Here is a 22081-nt window from a genome sequence, read left to right as displayed (position 1 = left end):
TCATGTTTAAACCAAAGTTTGGTAATCCTTGACATTTAGGGCTTTTCCCAAAAAATCTATTCTGCAAATGTTCATCTCAATTGTGTAGCGTACCTGCATATTACTCTCAGGCAGAAAAAGAAACTTTAGTGAAGGTTTTCATGGTTTATTTTGATGATGCTTCTCCATTCTGTGATTCTGATTTACTCTAGTTTCTAAAGTCAACTGGTACCCACTGAAACTGCACATCAAAGGAAATTCTCACTCCACGCTCAAGTTAGCTTTAATAGAAATAAAGTCACACAAAGGGAACATATGAAAGTTGCATCAAGGCTGGACAAATAAAAAAAAATGGAATTTTCATGAAACAGTAATAGTTAAAATTTCATATGCAAAATGATGGGGTTTTGAAAGTCAGATTTTTTTTTCATTGTGTACAATAGTGAAATACCTTGGAGCAAATACATTTCAAAACAAACAAACAAACAAACAAACAAAACTGCAGATGCACTTGTATCAAGAGTAACAGCCATTGCTTTACTCCTCATCAGTAGGTACTTACTTGTCATAGCCACTGAGGCAAGATTTCTGCATGGCTTCAATGACATAGCGTAGGAACTCGTGGGCATCCTCCTGGCGACCTATATGCATGTGCTTGGCAATGCCTGAAACAAAGAAGAGAATTAGGCACTGTGAGAGCACTTACAGTACAAACTTACTTATTTGTCTGAAAACTGGAAATACTAAGAGACTTTGACAGACAACATTTCACTTCCTGTTGTATTCTGTAACACACATTGCTTATCACATAACAGTTCAATTTACCAGGAACATTATATAACTGTGAGATGTTACACCTGACCTCCATGATTCAATGATGCAAAGAAGCTCAACTGAAGTTCCAAGCAATTTCACACTTTATGCTGCCCCTTTGTGGTAATACTTAAAAGTATGTCACAAACTCTTCAGTGGCCCTACGAAAGATAATTCACAATTTATATCAGAGATACAAGAGATACAGGAGTGTAGCTAGGCACAGCTCTGTTTACATGCCCCTTTTATAGACAATGAAGCATAATGTTTGAAATTTATGGAGATTTGGCTTTCAGGAGCCTGCCCTACAGCCCTCATGGAGACCACCTTACCCTTCTCGGTTAGAGGTATGAAGATAGTCAGTTTGGTCATAGCTCCATATTCTGATGCTGTTGATATTGCATAAAATAGAATAAGAAAACACCCCTGAATCTTCCTACCTTTAATTTCCCCTCAGAATCTTGCAAATGAAGTTTGAATGAGCATTGTATATCTAAAATGAAATATAAACTTGACTCCATGCAAGTGGCTGTGCTTTGTTGAATTCTGAATACCTTACTTACATCAAAGTCAGCTTTTAAATGTATGTTTTCTCCTCTTATTAACTTCTAACATGATAACTTTATCAGCACAGTGGCCTGGTAATCATACCAGAGGACATGTCATTAATAATTTACCTATAAATCAGATTGACTGCCTCTCCAACATAATAGAGTAATTATAACAAAAGGGCCTGGAATACAAAGTAGTTACATTTTAGATTCCAAATTCACACTCTAAATATGTCTATATCATAACTGTCAAAATGTAAATTGAAGAATGAACTAACTTTTCAGTTTATGGATCATATTCATGGGTCTGATAGCTTGACCATGGTGTTGAAAAGCACGCTGAATGTGAGTATACAGATCGCAGAGGATGCAGAATCCATAAGCCCGGCCTGAAAAATACAAATTAGCAAAACATTAACAGTATACACTTGTAATATTAATTGATCATACATAATCAATTAATTTTGTTGTTGTTGTTGTTGTTGTTGTTGTGGTTGAGATTAATGCAAGTAGAATGCCATCTCGAGCAGCAGTACTTTCATTGATATATATCCTTCAAATGAAAAAAAAAAAAATATATTGTTCATGACAGTAACATTAACAATGACCAAAATCACAGTCCCTATTGCACAGTTATCAGATGTTTGTCATTGTTCTTTATAGAGTAGTTACAGTGGTAATTTCAGTTCATGGTAATACATCATGTAAAGTTCAAACTCTGTATGTTTAGGCCAAAGAGTATGATTTCACCCCAAGACAAAAGGGGGGGGGGGGGGGGAGGTGTAATGATACACAACCAACAGCAGAAGAGCTTTAGCTTAATTACAGAATAGCTTGAAATTCACAGACATCAATGTGCAGAAAACCCACACACAGAGCATCATCTTGAAGAGGGATTGGATCAGTAAATACAATAGCAACATCTCACTTGATGAGAATAATATTCCCCAGACAAAGGATGAGAAACTCACTGGCCTGTTGTATGTAAGGTTTACAAATGCAGGAGGATGATTCCTATGTCAGGTCCTATCTTTACAGACAAGACTCTCAAACTTGCCAAGCAGCAGGGACTGCATAAATTCAGGGCATCAAACAGGTGGCTGGAGGTTTTCAACAAGAAGCACTGCATCATTTATGGGAAGATGACTGGAGAGAGAAGTGGCATGAGTGCCTACAGTTGTAGAGTGGCTCCAAAGGGTTCCCTACATCTGTGCTGGCTATAATCTGTCAGACATCTTCAACTTGACAGAACAGGCCTGTTCTATAAAGCATCAGTAGATTCCACTCCTCATTTCACATGAGAAGACTACATTGTATTTGTAGAGGAAGCAGTCAATAGAGCAGACTTTATTGATACTGTGTGCTAAATGCCTTGGGACAGAAGGAGGAACTCATCATCACTGAGAAAAGCATCAAGCCTTGGTGCTTTGGGCGGCCTGCCAGAAAGGACCTGCCTGAAAGGACCTGCCTGTTGATTATCATGTCAATACAAAGGCATGGATGACATACAATGCATGCTCTGAGGCAGTTCAGAGAATCATTCACAAGATGGAAAGAGACAAAAAAAAAAAAAAATGGGACCAGAGTTAACAGGGTCCTTCAGGCAATCTACTAGGTCAACCAGTTATGGTAGGAAAGCTGGTGGGGAAGGTAAAAAGTGAGAGGAGCAGGATTTAATCAGACTCATCATTGGCATTGTCATGCAAGCACAGCCTACTGCCATTCAGTATCCCTATTGAGCATAACAGCGCACTGATAACTGCAGACACTACAGGAGGGTTGTCACTCACTTCAAGACAATCATTTAGTCCACACAAGTGCACCATACCAGATTCTAGAGTAGAATTGAACTTCAATATTAAAGTTTACATGAATCTCTGTTCACATACTTCGTAAAAAACAACAACAAACAAGCAAACAAACAAACAAACAAAAATTTCAAGATTTAAGAATGTGCAATGTGCTTGGTTAGCATGGTTGGCATGGTTCCTATCACATCAGTTACTATGCCCCACTCACATTCCTCCTTGTGCTTCTGGCTGAGTAAGTAGTTGGCAAGAGGGGCAGTGTAGGTCAGGCACTGGAGGGTAGAGTTGAGGAAGCAGGTGTTGCCCATGTTGATGAGTCCACTGCCCACACGGTGGCTCTTCTGCCATTCAAGGCACACCATGTCTGGCTGGCACAACACCTGTTTTGGGGGTGGTATACCATCCGACTTGGGGCCATCACCCTGGCCATTCATTTTCTCTGCAAAATGACATCATGTGGACACATTTAAAAACATCATTATATTAACTGGCAAGTCTCTACACAAGGTTACACCTTGCCCGACTATGCATTCCCAGCTTCAGTTGGATACTCTACACCAAGCTGTCACATCATGACCAAAGAGTATAGAAGCTAGCGCTAAGAGGGCTTACTCCCGCGATTTCTCGTAGTACGCTCATGGGTGAAGTACAGGCGCCATTAGGTAACAGACCGATAGAGGGCGTATATTACATGATCATAGCAGTGTCGTTATAGTAGTGATTTCTGTCTCCCTTTCATTTTTTCCCCTTTTTAGGGAGCATACAGGGGAAGAGATTACTCAGGACCTCGTTTTGTCATACAGAAGTATCATTCCTGTCTAATCATGAAATGCAAATGAAGAAATGTCATTTATTTTCCAATATGCAGTCCCACAAAATTTGAGCTAAAGTAGCCGAGAGAGAAAGAGATAGACAGCATTTGTCAGCTCAAACACAAACTTTGAGGGACTACAGATTGAAAAATAAATGACGTTACTTCAAATTTTTTTTTGAACGTATCGACAGAAAATATGCTTCTGGTGATATTTTAAGGTCTGAAACACAGTTTTACTGCTGTGTGCCTCCTTAAAGGTCCAGTTTACCTTTGGGAGCAGTGATTTTAAAAATGTTCAAGATATCACATTTGATGCATATGTGTAGGTCTGTTGTATCACAAAACGACCTACCATATAAAAAGACTAAAATATAAGAAGATATCAGTATTTTTCTCAATAAACCGTAACTGTAGACGGTTTAATCTGGAAGTATTCTTATTATAACTATTGTTCACATTTTGTGTATTTAACAATTCTTAACATCGATTATACGGATTCAGTTTTTTACAGTGGTTGTCTCTATCCCTAACTCGCATTTTAGAAGTAGTTTAAAGCACTAATGCTGGGTTTTTGTTTCATTTTCAAATGGTAAACTATGCCTTTAAAATGAAGAAAATGTAAGGAAGGCAGAGTTCGCTCCATAGGCTCACATGTTAAGAAGCTCGCATTATTATTACTAAAATGGCCGCCATTGGGCTCCATGTGGGACTCCATGGCGAACTACACCTGTTTGCGTGCGAAATCGCGAGAGTACGCCCTCTTAGCGCTAGCTTCTATACTCTTTGATCATGACTACATGGAATACTCAAAGAGTTTCCTTAGACATTGACTTGACCCTTTGTTTTTATTGTTTGAGATACTGCGTAACATATAAAATTACCAAAAATTGACCCCTTGCATGGAAAGAGTTTTCCACTGGTATCCGACCAAACAATCTCATGGATTCACAAATCTGTCTTAACGAAAATACTAACCTCATAAAGATAAAAATTTTGCATCAAGTCAATGCTGCTCTATAACTCATGCTATATCTACATATCCTGTGGTACAGGAGCCATGAAGATATTATCAAATGTTTCGGTGTGATCAGACACAATGTGTCACAAGTTTATATCTTATGGACAGGTACTGTCGAGTGATAATAATAATGATAATAATTATCATCATCTTATCATCACAATGAAAATGACCTGAAATATGATGCCTTTGGCAACCTTCAGGGTGCGTTAATCAGTGTCCTCCTTACTCTACACAAAAATATCATTAGAATAACATTCAAACCTGTAATATCCCTTTGAAACAGTTGAGGCATTTGATGCTTAAAATGAATATCAGTGGTTGCATTCCAGACATACCTCTAATTTTGTTGCTGAAGGACTTTGAAAATACTTCGTTTAAAGCATCAACTTTGGCTAGATTCAGTTGAACATATTTCCCTCTCAGATCCTGAAGATGAAATGAAATGTCTTTCTGGGCTCGCTCAAAAGTTACATGTTTCAGCAGTACCTGCAAAAGAGAAAGTATAAAACAGCTTCAATATTAAAAAGAATGCAAAAATTTGATATCCCTACATCACTACACATAATTCAAAAAATAGATGCTGGTTCAACGGTCACTCCTGTATTTGTCAGTCTTGCACTGGTCAGCTCTGCTCATACACAGGTACAATGTACGTACATTATTTCAACTGGCAATGTTTCATGTCATGACCATGAAATACGAAAGAAATACTTAGTAGTACATGAGTAATCAATTTCTATGTAAAATAGTGGAAACATAAAGAAGTTAATTCATACAGAAGTTTAGTGTAAGATAAAAGTGGCAGCATCCTGTATCATTCATATATCTGTACATCTGTGCTTGCATTTTCAATGAATGGAGGGTACATATGAACTGGCTTTTGATTTGAACTGCCTTTCTTTATCTGTAAATGTATAAAGGAAGACTTGGCTGAACTTCTTTTGAATCATGATACACAGTATAAAGATATTGGCAATTAACAGTTTTGGCCCTTGGTGCGATTGTCCTGGGCCCTATGGGAGCCACATGTGTAACCAAGTATTTATTACCTGCCCCGACATAGATTCTTGCAACATTTTGTCAAACACTGACTATGCGATAAAAAAGATGAACATGTAAAGCATTTATGGATGATGGATGAACAACAGATTTCAGGTAATGGACAGAAATTGAGTAAAATTGATGTTGTACATTATTCTTTTGCTCAGGTACAGTAAAATCTGTATAAAAGCTTTGGAGCTGTTTGCTTCCATATACTGTATAAGCTGTTATTTTCATGAGGGTTCAATTTTCGTGAATTTTGCGAATCACAGTTGGATCGCGAATTTAACAACACGCAAAAATGTCTCCATGCACTGTGTTAATAGAGCATTAATGTAAGCGTCGGCGTCGATTCGCGAAAATATCTGTACGCGAAAATAACAGCATATACAGTACCTTGTGAGACAGCCACATATTCATAAACACATCCATATCAACTTACTTGTTTAGAAGAAGACACAAGATGCTTGTCCAAGTCTGTATCACTAGCTGTTGTCCTGGTCCCGTTCCGATTCCCAGATTTCACCTTGGACTTGATGAGGTCTCTCCGAATGGTGTCGCCTATCGTCATTCTTTCTCTCCCTGAAAAGATTTCACAATAAGGCTAGTAAATTTGCTACCAGGTACTATAATATGATTTTACATTAATTACAGGAGAGTAGTATTACTTGATAAGCAGAAAAAGCATGCATGATATACAATGTACCTCCAAAGCAAAAGAACAAGACATACATTTAATGATTCTTCATGCAACGAGTAGCATCTGCATAGCAAAGTACACACTTGACTACAGTTGTAGGCTTCCACAAAAGGCAATAGAAATAAATGAATTTATAACACAGTTTCCACATATAATGGATGTTACCTTTACTACAACATCAAATTATGTGAATATAAATCCTACCCTGAAAAAAAAAAAATGGAAGAGTCCAAATCCTCATTTGCATACAAGTAAACACATGCCGAACTTGCCAGCTACACTTCTGCATTGTTGTATGTGCCACCAGTTTGCTCCCAGGGGACAAAAATGTAATGACTAATGCTTTAGTTTCATAAGCTGCTGTACACTGTGCAGTGTCATATGTAGATCTAGTATTATTTACACTTAAATTTAATATCACTGACCATTGAAGTTTTTACACATTGCACAATGCCATGATTAGCAAGTTCATGCAAAGGTCATTTGGATGTGATATTTTGCAACATAGTGGAACAGAGCACATGGCGGGCATTTAATTTATGACATTTATGGACATCTCCAAACATTTTTCACTTACGACATTTCATTTTAGTCTTTAAATTTAAAAAGAAAGGCTGAAGATGAAAGAGCCCTGGTTCCGATGTCCATAATTATTCTTTATGATTAGATCTACCTACAGTGTAAGAGTCCTTGAGCAAGCATTAATAAAAATATATTTGACAATTGATCTAAAGTAAAATCGAGCCCTGTACATAGCAAGGGTTTATGCGAAGAGAATCAGATAGGGTAAAGCAAGCCGCCCATAATTCGACCGTAACGCCGTCCAAAATTTCACAGCCCGCTAATGTTATATGTAAAACCTAACTGGTTACTGTAAAATATGATAAATTCGCGGCACGAAATTTTCGCGAATTGGAGCCGACCACCTTTTTCGAGGCATGAAATTTTCACAAATTGCCACTGGCGTTCAATGCATATAGTGTAAACAAGAAATTTCGCGTGGATTTTAATTTAGCGAATCTTGGCGCTCGCAAAATTCGCGAAATTAAAATGCACGCGAATATTCCTTGTTTTACAGTACTTACAGTTATGCCTTTTGCGTGTGGTCGAATTTTGGCACGAGACTACGGCCCCGGCAAGAGGTTGAACCTTGGACAATTTGCTTTAGGCCCTACTCTTGTGAAAGTGATAATGATGCTGCGTGCACAGATTTAACTTTCTACAGTACCACTACCAGGTAGGTTACACAATAATATGAAAAGTTTACAAAGGAAAGTACACTTACCCTAGAGTCAGATTTTGTGTAAGCAGCTCTGGTTTCCTTGGTCCTGAAGTTTTCAAATCATGGGCCATTTACAGCTGTCGTCTGTACAGAAAAAGACATGCCAAAATATTCACACTCGCACAGTAATCGAACAGGGGAACTAACGTAGAGAGTCGAGTCTTTACAATTTAGGCTACTCTAGATCTATTCTAGACAATTACGGGGCCTACTCTATATAATTTTTTAACGTTAGATCGTTACGAGTTAGATGCCTAACAGTGTTAGCTAGGCTAGGTCAAAACTACATCTAGGACCTAAATTTTAATTTAGTAGGGCCTAGGCCTATCTTTTAATATCGTAATTACCAGCAGAAGTATGTCTACAGACAGCAGTCTACTGAACCGTATCCACGACTGGTCAAAAAGAAATGAATAAAAGAATACTGATTAATTATTTCCCTAATTCCTAACGTTTGTTAGCTGTAAATTGTAAAGGAGGCTGAGGTCGCGCTAAACGCAACCTACCGTGGACAATTTGGTGGATACCGCAGGGTTTCACACACAAGCGTCAATCTTCAACCAGTACGATTCGATTCCAATCTTACCATGCCATGCACGCTTACGAATGTCACCTGCAAGCGGATTTGTTTGTAACTTTTGAAAAACAGAAACCAGTACAGACTACTCACATCCACTTCAGTTTCATTCTCTTACCTTATTTGACATTTTAGATATTGTAGATTTGTTGTAGATCGTTCAGAATCGGGTAATTCCTACGCACGATTACTGGGTTTCCTCCACGTATAACACTACACAAGTATAACAACCGGTATGTACAGTATACAATGTACGTGCATTCATATTCACACTACTACCAAAGATCGTGCGACTACACTAGATCGGACTGGGATACGTACGCGCACGCATGCATGCTTGATTACTAGTACATGTATTATGTGATGGGATGGCATAAAGCATGGCTTGCTTGCTGTTGCAACGCACGCAGTGCGCGTATGCAGTATGGCACTATTGTACACGCAAAGGTACAAAAGTTGAAAGTTTATTTTACTCAATAACCCATATTCTGGGTATCGGAGTCCTTTATACCCATTAAATTCAGTAATACAATATTGCAAATACACGTAACTTAAAAGATATACAGAACACCGATAATTAAGTTAAAGAGTGAAATACGATTGATGAAATTGTAGCAGCTCAACTTTTCTCTGCTTCTATATATCTCTCTCCTCTTCAATCTCCCTCTCTCCGCTCCGATCTCTCCGTCTTTCTTCTTCTTCTTCTTCTTCTTCTTCTTCTTCTTCTGATTAAGTCTGCCTCCTTCAATAGACTGAAGATTCTTGCAGACTGGTGCTATTTACATCATAATACAATTTATTTACAGATATTTACAAGCACATGGAAAATTTGACGAAAATGACTAGCCACTGTGATCAACCGTTAGACGGTTTCGAAGTGAACCCACAGATGGCGCTGAAACAATTTCTGACGACAGGGAATTCCAGTTCCTTACAGTTCTTGGGAAGAACGAATGGCGATGCGATTCAGTTCTCGAATATGGTACCTGATAGGAGTGTGGTTGCGAGGCTCTCGTCAACTGAGTAGCCTGTTTGATAGTCCTGTGCTGAAAGAGGAGTAAGATTATTGTGTATTTTGTACATCATAATTAGCCTGTCATTTTCTCTGCGCTGTTCCAGAGTAGTCCAATCAAGTTCCTGTAGCATTCTGGTGTCACTCGAGGTGTTATGGTAGCGATTTAATGTGAATCGCGCAGCTCTTCTCTGGACCATTTCCACTTGGTGGACTAGGTTCTTGGTAGATGGGTCCCAAACTGTGGAAGCATATTCAACAATTGGTCGAACCAACATTTTGTAAGCTGTGGCTTTAATTAACATCAGAAGATTTTATGCGAAGATTGCGTCTTAGAAAAGAAAGCACGTTATTGGCTTTATTGACAGTATTGTTGATGTGTTGGGTCCACTTCAAATCAGAGGTGATGGTTACACCCAAGTACTTCACGGATTCAACAGATTCAAGAGAGGCGTTATTAAGATGATACACGTGTTGCACCTTTCTTCTTTTCCTGGATATTGTCAAAATCTTACACTTATCTGTGTTCAAATCCATCATCCATTTTTTCGCCCAGTCACCAATTTTGTTCAAGTCCTCTTGAAGATTTTGCATATGATTTTGATTGTCGATGGTCTCACTCTCTCTCCCCCTCTCTCTGTGGGTCAGTTGAAAGATTGTTCCATATTCTAACACCTGAATAATGCTATTGATCGCTTCCCTAATTCTGTTCTGACAGTTTTTAGTTTAAAATTGCACATTTCTTTGTTTCTTGTTTCGTATGTATGGTCAATATGAGAAAAATAATACGATGCTTTATGAGGTAGGTTATCATTCAATAGATCATAGATAAATATTCCAATTAGGTATCTATGTTCCTTAAATACATCCAATAATTCTAGTTCATACAATAAAGGTGCTGAGTGATACCTGAAACTTTGGAATGTTATCACTCTCGACATTCTCTTTTGTAGAATTAGAATAGGATTTAAGAAAGTTTTGTTTGTTCTGCCCCAGACCTCCAATCCGTAGGTTATGTGAGGTAGAATAAAAGCATTGTATAACAGTAGCAGTATTTGTTTAGAGACGAAGTGTCGTATTCTGTACAAAAGTCCTATTTTTTTTTTGCTTAAAACAGTGCATACATTATTGATGTGTTTCTTCCAATTTAAGTTTTCATCAATACAGATTCCGAGAAAAGATATTGAATCAACTGACTCTAAAACGGATTCGTTAATTGACAATTGACCAAATATTTCGATTTTTCTATATAAACGCCTGCTTTTGAAAATCATATACTTAGATTTATTAATATTAACTGTTAGCTTGTTTGAATTACACCATGCAATCACATCTTTTATATTCTTACTAACATCTACTAAGTTTATATTGTGCTCATTTGTATTGAAAGTATGAAAAAGATTAGAATCATCAGCAAATAATCTAAAATTAAAATATGAAGTTAAATTGGGCAAATCATTGATATAGATGAGAAAAAGTGTTGAACCCAAAACAGATCCTTGAGGAACACCACACGAGATCAATTTATTTGAAGATATGCAGTCATTATAACATACAAATTGTTGCCTGTCTTTTAAATAATTCCTAAACCATTGTAAAGCTAAACCTCGGATTCCGTAATGTTCAAGCTTTTTAAGAAGAATTGTATGATTTATCGTATCAAAAGCTTTTAAATAAGGCCGCCCATAAGTAATAATCATAATCTCTCTTGACCCCCTCGTTTTCCTACCTGGTACCAGAGAGGTGAGTCATCTCTCTGCTGTTCTACATTGTATAAATACCGACTGCTCTTTGTGTGAAATGAGCAGAGTGCCCCGACAACTCGCTTCGGTGCAGAGCCTCTAATAAAAACCATCCTAAATGTACGCCCGGAGTGCCTGATGTCTCATTTTCCTATACAGTGTATGTGTTGTTGTGGAGTGTTTACATGTACTTGCAGTTGTGCAAAACGAACAATGCACAAACACACACAACATCCTATGCTCACTAAATTGGTGACCCCGTGTTCGAACACTGCCTCGATCATGATTGCAACGACATCAACTCCAACCACGCCCGAGCTTGCCTCCACGATGACCGCCGACACTGCCTCTATGCACCATGAGATGGATATTCCTTATCTCCCATCATGTCCATCTCCCATTTCTCTGACCGATTTTCTGCATCTTTTTAATCTGCTCGTCGACATGCACCGCCCAACTTTGATAGGCTCGTCGACATGCACCGCCCAACTTTGATAGACCCATCTATCACATTGAACGTCACCGGGATCGCTCCTTTTCCTGCATGGTCACCGGCCCGCCCGCCACGTGAACTTGCCAAACCCGCGACCTACCGTCGATTCATTGACCTAAAGGACTTTCCCCTCGATCTCGCACACGCATTTCATCGACACACCTTTTCGACGTTCGACCACGCATCTCATGGGCTACTCCCCGACTCAACTGGTTTTATAGACCATGTTACGCTTACTGCCGGGGAAATTCATCGCGCCCATAACGACCCGACATCTTTAATACGACGATTTCGACCCCACCACTTAGGCCGGCACTTACGCTCATCTTTTGCACTTCGCAACGCAGTCGCAACGCCGCGACGACATCGCCCGCCACGCCAACGCCAATCGACTTCGAACATGCCATCGCAACGAGCACGCTGCATGTTTTCGTCCGCCACGATGCCGTCCGCCGCCTTATTCACTCGCCATACGACTCGACGGTTTCTTCGGCAGACACGCACGATCGACGTAAACGACCGCCTAAGCGCCGCATCGACACCCGTCTTCAACGACCCGCATTCAGCTGCACCACTCGATCCCGAATCGCTCGAACTCTCGCTCTGACACGATACGACATGCCACGATATGAATCGCTCGAACTCTCGCTACGACACGATACAACACACCGCGATACGATTCGCTCAACTTTCACAACGCCACGATACGACTTGACGCCGCCTCATCGACCGCCACGAACTCTCGATCACCCTCCGCCTAACTTTGGCTCGACCTCGAACACATCGCGAATCGGTTTCTACCGGCACAACACGCTGCTGCCGCTGGCCATCTCGCGCTTGCCAACTATCAAGACGACCTCTCCAGGCGACTCGCTGTCCTGTCGAGCGACCATTGATAGTTGACAATTTGACATCGACATTGACCATCGATCATTGTTCTTCTCAACAATCAGTTTCCCTATCATGTGTTATTTCAGTTAACTCTCTAATGATGATTTGCGAGCCTTTGCTCGCCAGAGTGTCTGACGGCGGACACACGACACAAATTCTGAGTATTGAAACTGTAGCAGCACAGTGAGTCAAACTTTCATTTTCTCACTCTACTAAGAATTGTTTTCATCCACTCGCATTCGCACAACGGCATACTACCCGACATCGAACGGCCTCGTCGAACAACTACATCGTCAACTCAAAGCCTCTCTATAAAATGGCACACAACGACGCCAAATGGACCGAGAAACTACCACTCGTTCTCCTCGGCATTCGGACCGCAGTGAAGACAGACATAGGCTGCTCAGTTGCAGAGCTTGTCTATGGGACAACACTACGACTCCCAGGCCAGTGCATCACCAAGCATGAACAGACCACGACGGACATCGACCCTTCCGACTACGTCCACCGTCTACGTAAGTTCATGCAGGACATGCATCCGCCACCATCACGCACTCAACACAAACCAACATTCATACACAACGACCTCAGCACATTTTCACACGTTTTCGTTCGCGATGACACCGTAAGAAAGCCACTACAGCACCCATACAGAGGTCCCTTTCCGGTCATTCGGCGTGCTGACAAGTTTTTCGTGATCGACTACCACGGCAAACACGACACCGTCAGCATCGACCGCTTGAAACCAGCATTCATAGAAACGGACATCATCCCCGAGCCATTGCCTCGCACCACTCGACCACCCGTGACTACAAACACTCAACGCACGACACAACCTGCCACGCCCCCTTCCATCCCACCTCGCACCCCCACCTCGCACTCCAACCAACCGACCACGGAAATCAAGAAAACACGCTCCAGTCGTCACGTGCAATTCCCCACAAAATACGTCGACTACTGTGACAACGGTTGAAGAGAAAACCTTTGTTTCTTACAAATCCAGCTTGTTGTTTTTCTATGTCATTTAGCATATTATTTTGTCACTCTCGCTCAAATGAGAACATTCTACTCTATTTTTTACACTCATCGATTGCTCCTGCATCTCATTTCGCAGCAATCTAGGGGGGAGCTACTTGTAGCAGCACAATGAGTCACACTTTCATTTTCTCACTCTACTAGGAATTGTTTTCGTCCACTCGCTGACCATATCCGCTAGTGGTCACTCGTCAGCGTAATACAAGCACATTTTTACGACCGCTCTCTGTATCGCGAGCACTCATCATCTGTCCGAACATTCCTCGCTAACAACGTAACTTCACCTCCGGTCGCTCCTGCGGTCACCATGACAACGCGAGATGGACATCATTTCCAACCATTCTCCTCCTTTCTTCGCTCCACGTCTCGAAGAAGTTTCGCACGCACGTTACAACTCTTCATTCACAAAAATCAACTTTTCACGCACACCACACTTTTTGACCAGCTTTCGACGTGAAAGCACGGAAACGTGAAGTTAAAAACTCGCCAAACTTCATCATCAAACATCGGACTCGCGAACTTCTCTCTGTCTCTCTCTCTCTCTCTCTCTCTCTCTCTCTCTCTCTCACAATCTATCTATTTCCCTTCCCATCTATATTTCACCGTCTCGTGGAGCATTCAACATTGGGCTATCTCACCATTGTGCTACTTCAGGGAATCATATTTTGTGTCGCGTTATGTTCTTTTTTTTTTTTCATCTATTTTTTCCATCTCCAACAGAACCTGTAAATACATTTTTCCTTCCACATAGAATATAAGTACATATATATGTGAATATTACAAAATAATTATGATAAGTGGAATTTATAGATATACAAATGACAAGATGACAAAGAAAAAAGCAAAAAAAAAAATCTGAAATTATGAAAATGCAGGAGATGGGGAGGAAAGCTGAAGAAGCAAAGCTTGTAGGGTGCATTCCCCCCAAACATAATAGTAACATCTTATATCATTGATCTTCTACTTAACACATGAGACCAAATTTACAAAAAGAATTACACAAACTACAGATAAAAACCTAACTACCCCTAGACAAACACCCAGACAAATCCACTAAGTCGCTGTCATGCAGAAACGCAGAAACTAGAACAAGAAAAGTAAGACAGAAAGATGAAGAAGAACTGATAACATGGGTGGAAAATAGGAAGAAAAATCAATGTCGAATGAAAAGACGAAAAGTGATGAGTGAACGGAGCCGCTAAGTCATACGCATAAAGTGAAAGTCAATGTATTTTTGATGATGACGTTCCAATGAATTCTTATTGTCTAAAAAGAAATTCTTCAACTTAACTTTAAAACAATTCAAACTTGGGGCCGTTTTTGTATTATCACTAAGGTTATTCCAAAATTTTGGTCCAACAAAAGTAAATGTGGATTGAGTGAATATGGTCCTGGTTAAAGGCAAATGAAATTCATTAGAATGACGAGTTGGGTATCTGTGGAAAGAATTATTCTTCACAAACGTCCCCGTAAAAAATGGGAGGTAATAAATTATTGCTAAATCTATACATAAATTGACCAAGATAATAATTGTAAAGATCACTTACTTTTAAAATCTTATTTTCAAAAAATAAAACGTCAGTATGGGATCTCCAGGATACATTGCAAATTATACGAAGGGCTTTTTTCTGGAGACGTAGCAGTCTATCAAGATGCATTGAATGAGTGTTACCCCAAGCTATAATACCGTAATTAAGATAAGGCAAAATCAAAGTTGAGTATAACATAAGGAGGGTGGGAATGGGAAAATAAAACTTTACTTTGTTTATGACACCAATATTACAAGATATTATGTGACAAATGTTATTAATATGTGTCTTCCACGAAAGTTTATTATAAATTGTCAATGCTAGAAACTTCATTGAAGAAACTACATCTATAACAGTGTCATCTAATACAATATTATTGGGAAGACTATCCAAAGAATCACTAAACAATATACATTTGGTTTTAAGAAGGTTCAAAGACAATTTGTTGGATCTTAGCAACTTTTTAAGTTCTGAATTTAAGGTATCCACCAAAATGTGGGGATCCGGATGTGAAATAAATACATTTGAATCGTCTGCGAACAACAGAAAAGATAAAACACGAGAAACATTTATCATCTCGTTTATATAAGTTATAAACAAAAGAGGTCCCAATAAACTTCCTTGAGGAACACCGCAAGTAACAGATTTCTTTGTGGAACTGTGACCGGATAAAGATACAAATTGTTTGCGATCAGTAAGGTAGCTCCTGAACCACTCCAAGGCCTTCCCACGGATACCATACTGACATAATTTATAAAGAAGTATTTCGTGATCGATGGTATCGAAGGCCTTGGAGAAGTCCAGGAAAACTCCCACTGTATGGTAATGTTGGTCTACGGCTTTGGCGACTTTTTCAACAAAGGAGAGAATAGCATGAGATGTGTTGTGCTCTTTACGAAATCCAAATTGAAAATTAGATATAATATTAGGCAAATCAAAAAATGTAAGGAAATCTAGAATGTACAATATTTTCTAACAATTTAGAAATCTGAGGCAACAGAGAAATTGGTCTGTAAGTACAAATATCTTCTTTATCACCTTTCTTATAAATTGGAATTACTTTAGCGGTTTTCATTTCCAATGGAACAACACCATTCATAAATTCAAAAATATGAGTTAATGGTTCGACAACACTCTCACTAATGTTCTTTGAAATAATATTATCAATACCATCCGGTCCAGAGCTTTTTTCATTTTCCAAATTCATAAAAATGTCTTTTATTTCTAAACTAGTGACAGGATAAAAAAAGTGAGTTGAAATTGGGTAACGCAAGAAATTCATGGAAATTCGTTTGAGATGTGGGAATGTTTTTAGCGAGGTCATATCCAACACAATGTTCTTGTGTATTTACCAAACGGGAGAAGTGCAATAACTAAACTTTCAATTGGAGGACAATTTCCTGCAACAGCCATCAACTCCAGGCGCAGCTCACCAACGCGGGAGATATTGTGTGTTATAGAATCAACGAATGGTGAGTAGAAGGATATAATAACTTGCTCTATTAACTATCCTACTACGAAATCCCTTCAAAATAAAAAAGAAAAACATGTAGGCCCTACAGAAATAATACACGATATTATGGTGAACAAACAATTAACAAAGGAAGGAAAAACTATGACGAGATGGAGAGAGAGAGAGAGGGAGAGGAAAAATGGAGGTGAAGAGGGAAGAGTGAGAAGGACACAAAACTGGTGGCTAAGTAGGTCTACAACAGGTTAAAAGAAACACGAGTGAAATACACTTGAGAAAACAAAAAAAAAAGGAAAATAAAAAATGCAAAGATGTACGGAAATTATTATATTAATACGATCCTAAATGAACAAAGAATGAAGGAAATAAGAGATTATGGAGGAGAAATGGAGAGAGAGGGGGAGAGTGAGAAGACAAGTTACCGATTAATTGCTTCTAAACAGACTTATGTGGTACACAAGAAAAGGACGAAATGTTTGTCTAAACATGTGTCATTGCATAACTATACAAAATTTGGTTAAAGTAGAAAGGACTGTTCTCTTTTCACCAGTTAGATAAAAGAATCCATTAATTTAGGTATTTTCAGTATTTCTTTCGCTGTTCATTAAAAGGTAATGACACTATAACATCACCAATTTTATCCTCATTGCAATGGGTGCAAAAAACCTTTAGTTTATTGGAATTTAATTATATCTTCCAGAAACAATTGGCAATTTGTGATTAGCACAGCGGAGTTTGCATAAAATTTTTGCCTGCGAATCATTGAAGTGTCGGAAGTATCATCTCAAAATGAAACTCCCGCTTGACAATGTTCTTTTACATCACAACGCCGCTCTTATTTATAAATGTAATTTAATCTGCATCGGGTGCTAACTAAACTTTCGAAGCCACCTAGCGGGAGATTTGATGCTTGATTGTTCCAAATTTTCGAGAGATATAGAGGATGTCAAAATCTTTTTTATCTTAATGACCGATACGACGTCGGTCGAATTCTCTTGCCTCACAGGTAAAAACATATTCAAAATTGTACAATAGCTATCTCAGGGCGGATCCAGAAATTCCGTAAAAGGGGGCGCCTTTACAAAATTAAAGCCCCCCCCCCCTCATTTTCTCTTTTCATTTCTTTTGTTTTAACAAAAACTAAAGGGGTCGCGCGCCTGAATCCGCCACTATATTTTTCACATATTACCGTATAATGTCCCCCTCCAAAAAAAAAAAAAAAAAAAAAAAAAAAATCAACAACGGGACCCTCCTCAACAATAACTTTAAAAATAGCGAGTCAAACCAAATACAATTTCAGGGTACATGAAACTATATTTAAATTATTACCCACATATTACAGAAAACCCCATCCGACTTGCTTCAATGGTCAAAGAGAAATGAGGATCTTTGTAGAGCATGTCAGGAATCTCTTCCCTCTGCCCATTATAATACACACATTATTTTCCACGAGCATCCAAGCGATAAACTTGGAAGAAACAGACCCATGACATGCTTTACAACAACTTACTTTCTCTGTGACCACTTAACCAAATTGAATGGGATTTTCTGCGAAATATAACTAAAATATTACAACTTAAGGCCCTGAAAGACAGTTTAATCATATTGGAAGTATCGATGCGAAAATCCGATTGTGATTTTTTTGGGTCTATACTGTGAACAAGAGACCCAGGATGCGCTCACCTGAGTATCACAGATTCACCATCCACGCATTCTTGCAGATAATCTCAACCTCAGAATATTGCAAGATTGGAGAGCGGGGCAGCTTTGAGAGCTGGGGGTATGGTGACCATTTGCATATTTCGTCACACTGGTAATAATACCTGCTATGTACAATGTAATTAGAAAGCTCGGCTATGCAGTTTGAAAAAAAAAAAGACTTAAAACTGTATCACTTAGCCTGATTCTAGAGAAAAATATTTTCGAATATTTCATAATATGGGAGGTTGGGTTCCCTTGGGCGCAAGCGGATGGAGCATGGTGCCCATTCAAACAAATTGAGATCCTATCCCCTATATCATGGGCGTAAATCCCGGGGGGATGGGGGATGAATCCCCCTGAAATGGAGGAGGGGGGGGGGATGACCTGTACAATCATCCCCCTGAAATCTGAGTTCAAAAATGGAGGAAGCAGAAATGTGATCGTATCTATATTTTGGCATATTGCATGACGTTCGTACGCCCGCCTTCAGACAGGTAACAGAGCTGAACAGTATTCTATCTTGTAGGATAATGTATACATATTATTCTCAAGCGCTCGCTCGCTTCGCTCGCTCGCGAAGAAATAATATTGACATACACTGTATGTGTGGCCCAGACGTTGACAACGTCAAATAGCATAGGCCAATAAACATGTAAACATGCTATATATGTACGAAAATAAACAAGCAAACAACAAAAACTATACCGCCATAATTGAACCACCGCCATTTCCTGAATCATTCCTGAGAAACGATGATGACTCTGATGACTCAGTCAGGATACATCTATGGGCATACTCAGGGATGATCAGGGGCGTCGAATCTATCGGGGGGGGGGGGGGGCGGGTAAAGGGGCATTTGCCCCACTCCTACGGAAGTGTTGGGGCAGACAAATCATTTAATTTTGTCCCCCAAGCAAGTCCCGAGATGAGGACAAATCTCGAACTTTCTTTATGGAAAATTGTCCAAATACCGCCAAAACTATGCTCCAGATCGTTGAATTGCAATCATAAATATGCAAACGCTCCGCTATACAGGATCAATTTTGATAGACTTTGTAGACTTTTGAGATTGACGTATATTTCCTAATAATTTATCAAAGAGTGTGCAGCAGATCTTTCACTTACAAAAGCTCCCTCATATGCAGAGGCGTCGATGGGGGGGGGGGGGGGGCAGTGGCGTATCTAGGGAAAATGGCGCCCGGGGCAAGCACGAAAATTGCGCCCCTAATTTCTGAAAAGGTGTTCAACCCCACCACCATCCCGGTAGGGACTTTAAACAAAGTCCACATGATGCTTTTTCAAGCACTTAAAAGGGATCTTTTGAGGGTGATTTAAATGTAATGAATTTTGATAGATTTGGGCGAGCGAGCGCAGCGAGAGAGCCGAAAACTTTTGTATTTCAGCTTACAAAACATGGAATTCTTGTCACTTTTTGCTTACCAAATCTTACAATTCTAATCAAGATATAGTGACGGCCTTATAGATAATGATTTATACCAAAAAAACTGAGGACTTTAAAAAATACTTTAAAAATTATTAGTGCGCGCAAGTGAGCTGAGATTTGTATATGTCCTCGTCATCATCACGTATTGTTCTTATCTTTTTTTATATATAAATTCTAGCGAGCGAGCGCAATGAGCGAGCCGAAAATTTTTGTATTTCAGCTTACAAAACATGGAATTCTTGTCATTTTTTGCTTATTAAATCTCACAATTATAGTGACGACCTTATAGATAACGATTTATACCAACAAACTGAGGACTTGAAAAAATACTCTAAAGTAGTACGGGCGAGTGAGCCCAAATTTGTATATTTCTGCGTCATCATTACGTTTTTTTCTTATCTTTTTTGATTTTTTTTTGCGCTCCCCTCCCCCATATGTTCGAAACCGTTGGCGTCCTCTTTTGATCCAATCGGCGATCGCTTCAGAACGAATGAAATTGCAGTCGCTGCTCCGTGTAACATTTTTCCTGCTAAATATAAAATGACATGAGTGAACACAATAGACATTATCATTTTGTCCGCGTCATCGTCACGTTTTGTTCTTATCTTCTTCTCTTTTATTATACAAATTTTGGAGAGCGAGCGCAGCGAGCGAGCCGAAAATTTTTGTATTTCAGCTTACAAATCATGAAACTCTTGTCATTTTCTGCTTATTAAATCTTACAATTCTAATCAAGATATAGTGACGGCCTTATAGATAAGGATTTAATAATAATAATAGTAGACATTTATAGAGCGCCTTTTCAACTGGATGCAAAGCGCTATGACATGTCATCCCTGGTCGCCATATAGGAGATAAAATATATACAAAATACCAGGCAGTGACAGTATAAGTCCGGTGCACATACAGGGACATCAAAATAAACAAGTCTTCAAGTTTTGCTTGAAATGATCAAGTGTGGGTGAAGATTTGAGAAGAGGAGGGATCTTATTCCACAGCCTAGGAGCAGAAGAAGAGAAAGCTGCATCTCCGGCTAGTTTTTTCGTGTGTGGCTGAGTAAAGGTAACGGATGATGAAAGACGAGTGCGCCTAGAGTGAGAGTGTCGTACCAGACACTCCCCAATGTACTCTGGAGCTCTTTTGTTGACTACTTTGTAGACCAGTAGGAGAAGCTTGAAGGATATTCTTGCTTTGACTGGTAGCCAGTGGAGTTGACGTACTTGAAAAAAAATGAGGACTTGAAAAAAATACTCTAAATTAGTACGAGCGAGTGAGCCGAAATTTGTATATTTCCGCGTCATCATTACGTTTTGTTGTTATCTTGTTTGATTCGGGGTTTTTTTGCGCCCCCCCCCCCCCCGTATGTTCGAAACCGTTGGCGCCTTCTTTTGATCCAATTGGCGATCGCTTCAGAACGAAATTGCAGCCGCTGCTCCGTGAAACATTTTGCCTGCTAAATATAAAATGACATGTGTGAACACAATAGACACTGTCATTTTGTCATCATCACGTTTTGTTCTTACCTTCTTTTTTATATAAATTTTGGCGAGCGAGCGCAGCGAGAGAGCCGAAAATTTTTGTATTTCAGCTCACAGAACATGGAATGTTTTTTTCCCCTTTTTTTTTCTTCTTCTTCTTCGTTTTTTTTTTTTTTCGTTTTTTTGCGCCCCCAAGGAGTGGCGCCCGGGGCACGTGCCCCCCTTGCCCCCCCCCCCTAGATACGCCACTGGGGGGGGGGGGGTGGTTCCCCCATAAAAGTATTTGGGACAAACATATCATTTTGCTCATTCTCGTAACTCCCGAGATGTGGAAATGTTCTTATTCTTTTGATAGAAAACTGTCTAAATATTTCACCCAAATAAAGATGGCTGAATTTCAATTCTGAAAATACAAAATCTCCCTCGCGTAAGAGGGGCATATAGGACGATTACAGCTCGTTATTCCGAAGGTTCGTTATTCCGAAGGCTCTTCAGTCCGAAGATTCGTTATTCCGAAGGTTCGTTATTCCGAATTTCATTTTCGGATTAACAAATCTTCGGAATAACGAACCTTCGGAATAACGCCACAAATGTTCGGATTAACGAACCCTTTTTGATTTTCGGATTAACGAACCTCTAGATATTGGGAATTTGTGTGTTTCGGATTAACGAACCTTCGGAATAACGGACCTTCGGAAT

General features: G+C 39.5%; 2 protein-coding genes across 2 annotated transcripts in view; one reads left to right on the top strand and one right to left on the bottom strand.

Annotated features, from left to right (window-relative positions):
• LOC140232297 (uncharacterized) overlaps positions 1-8820 on the bottom strand; it is a 45506-nt gene extending 36686 nt beyond the window's left edge. Inside the window, exons 1-7 of the mRNA XM_072312427.1 lie at positions 8705-8820; positions 8013-8093; positions 6470-6609; positions 5322-5472; positions 3363-3590; positions 1622-1732; positions 542-644 (exon numbers count right to left, since the gene is read on the bottom strand). Coding sequence (XP_072168528.1) covers positions 542-644; positions 1622-1732; positions 3363-3590; positions 5322-5472; positions 6470-6598 — 722 coding nt within the window. The 5' untranslated portion in view covers positions 6599-6609; positions 8013-8093; positions 8705-8820. The remainder of the gene's footprint in view (positions 1-541; positions 645-1621; positions 1733-3362; positions 3591-5321; positions 5473-6469; positions 6610-8012; positions 8094-8704) is intronic.
• A 4220-nt stretch (positions 8821-13040) lies between these two features.
• LOC140232158 (uncharacterized) lies at positions 13041-13697 on the top strand. The gene has a single exon (XM_072312302.1). It carries the CDS (start codon positions 13041-13043, stop codon positions 13695-13697), a length of 657 nt encoding a protein of 218 aa, XP_072168403.1.
• The last annotated feature ends 8384 nt before the right edge of the window (positions 13698-22081 follow it).

Source organism: Diadema setosum, chromosome 8, assembly GCF_964275005.1.
Source record: "Diadema setosum chromosome 8, eeDiaSeto1, whole genome shotgun sequence".
Taxonomy (NCBI): domain Eukaryota; kingdom Metazoa; phylum Echinodermata; class Echinoidea; order Diadematoida; family Diadematidae; genus Diadema; species Diadema setosum.
This window is presented reverse-complemented; position numbering and strand designations above follow the sequence as displayed.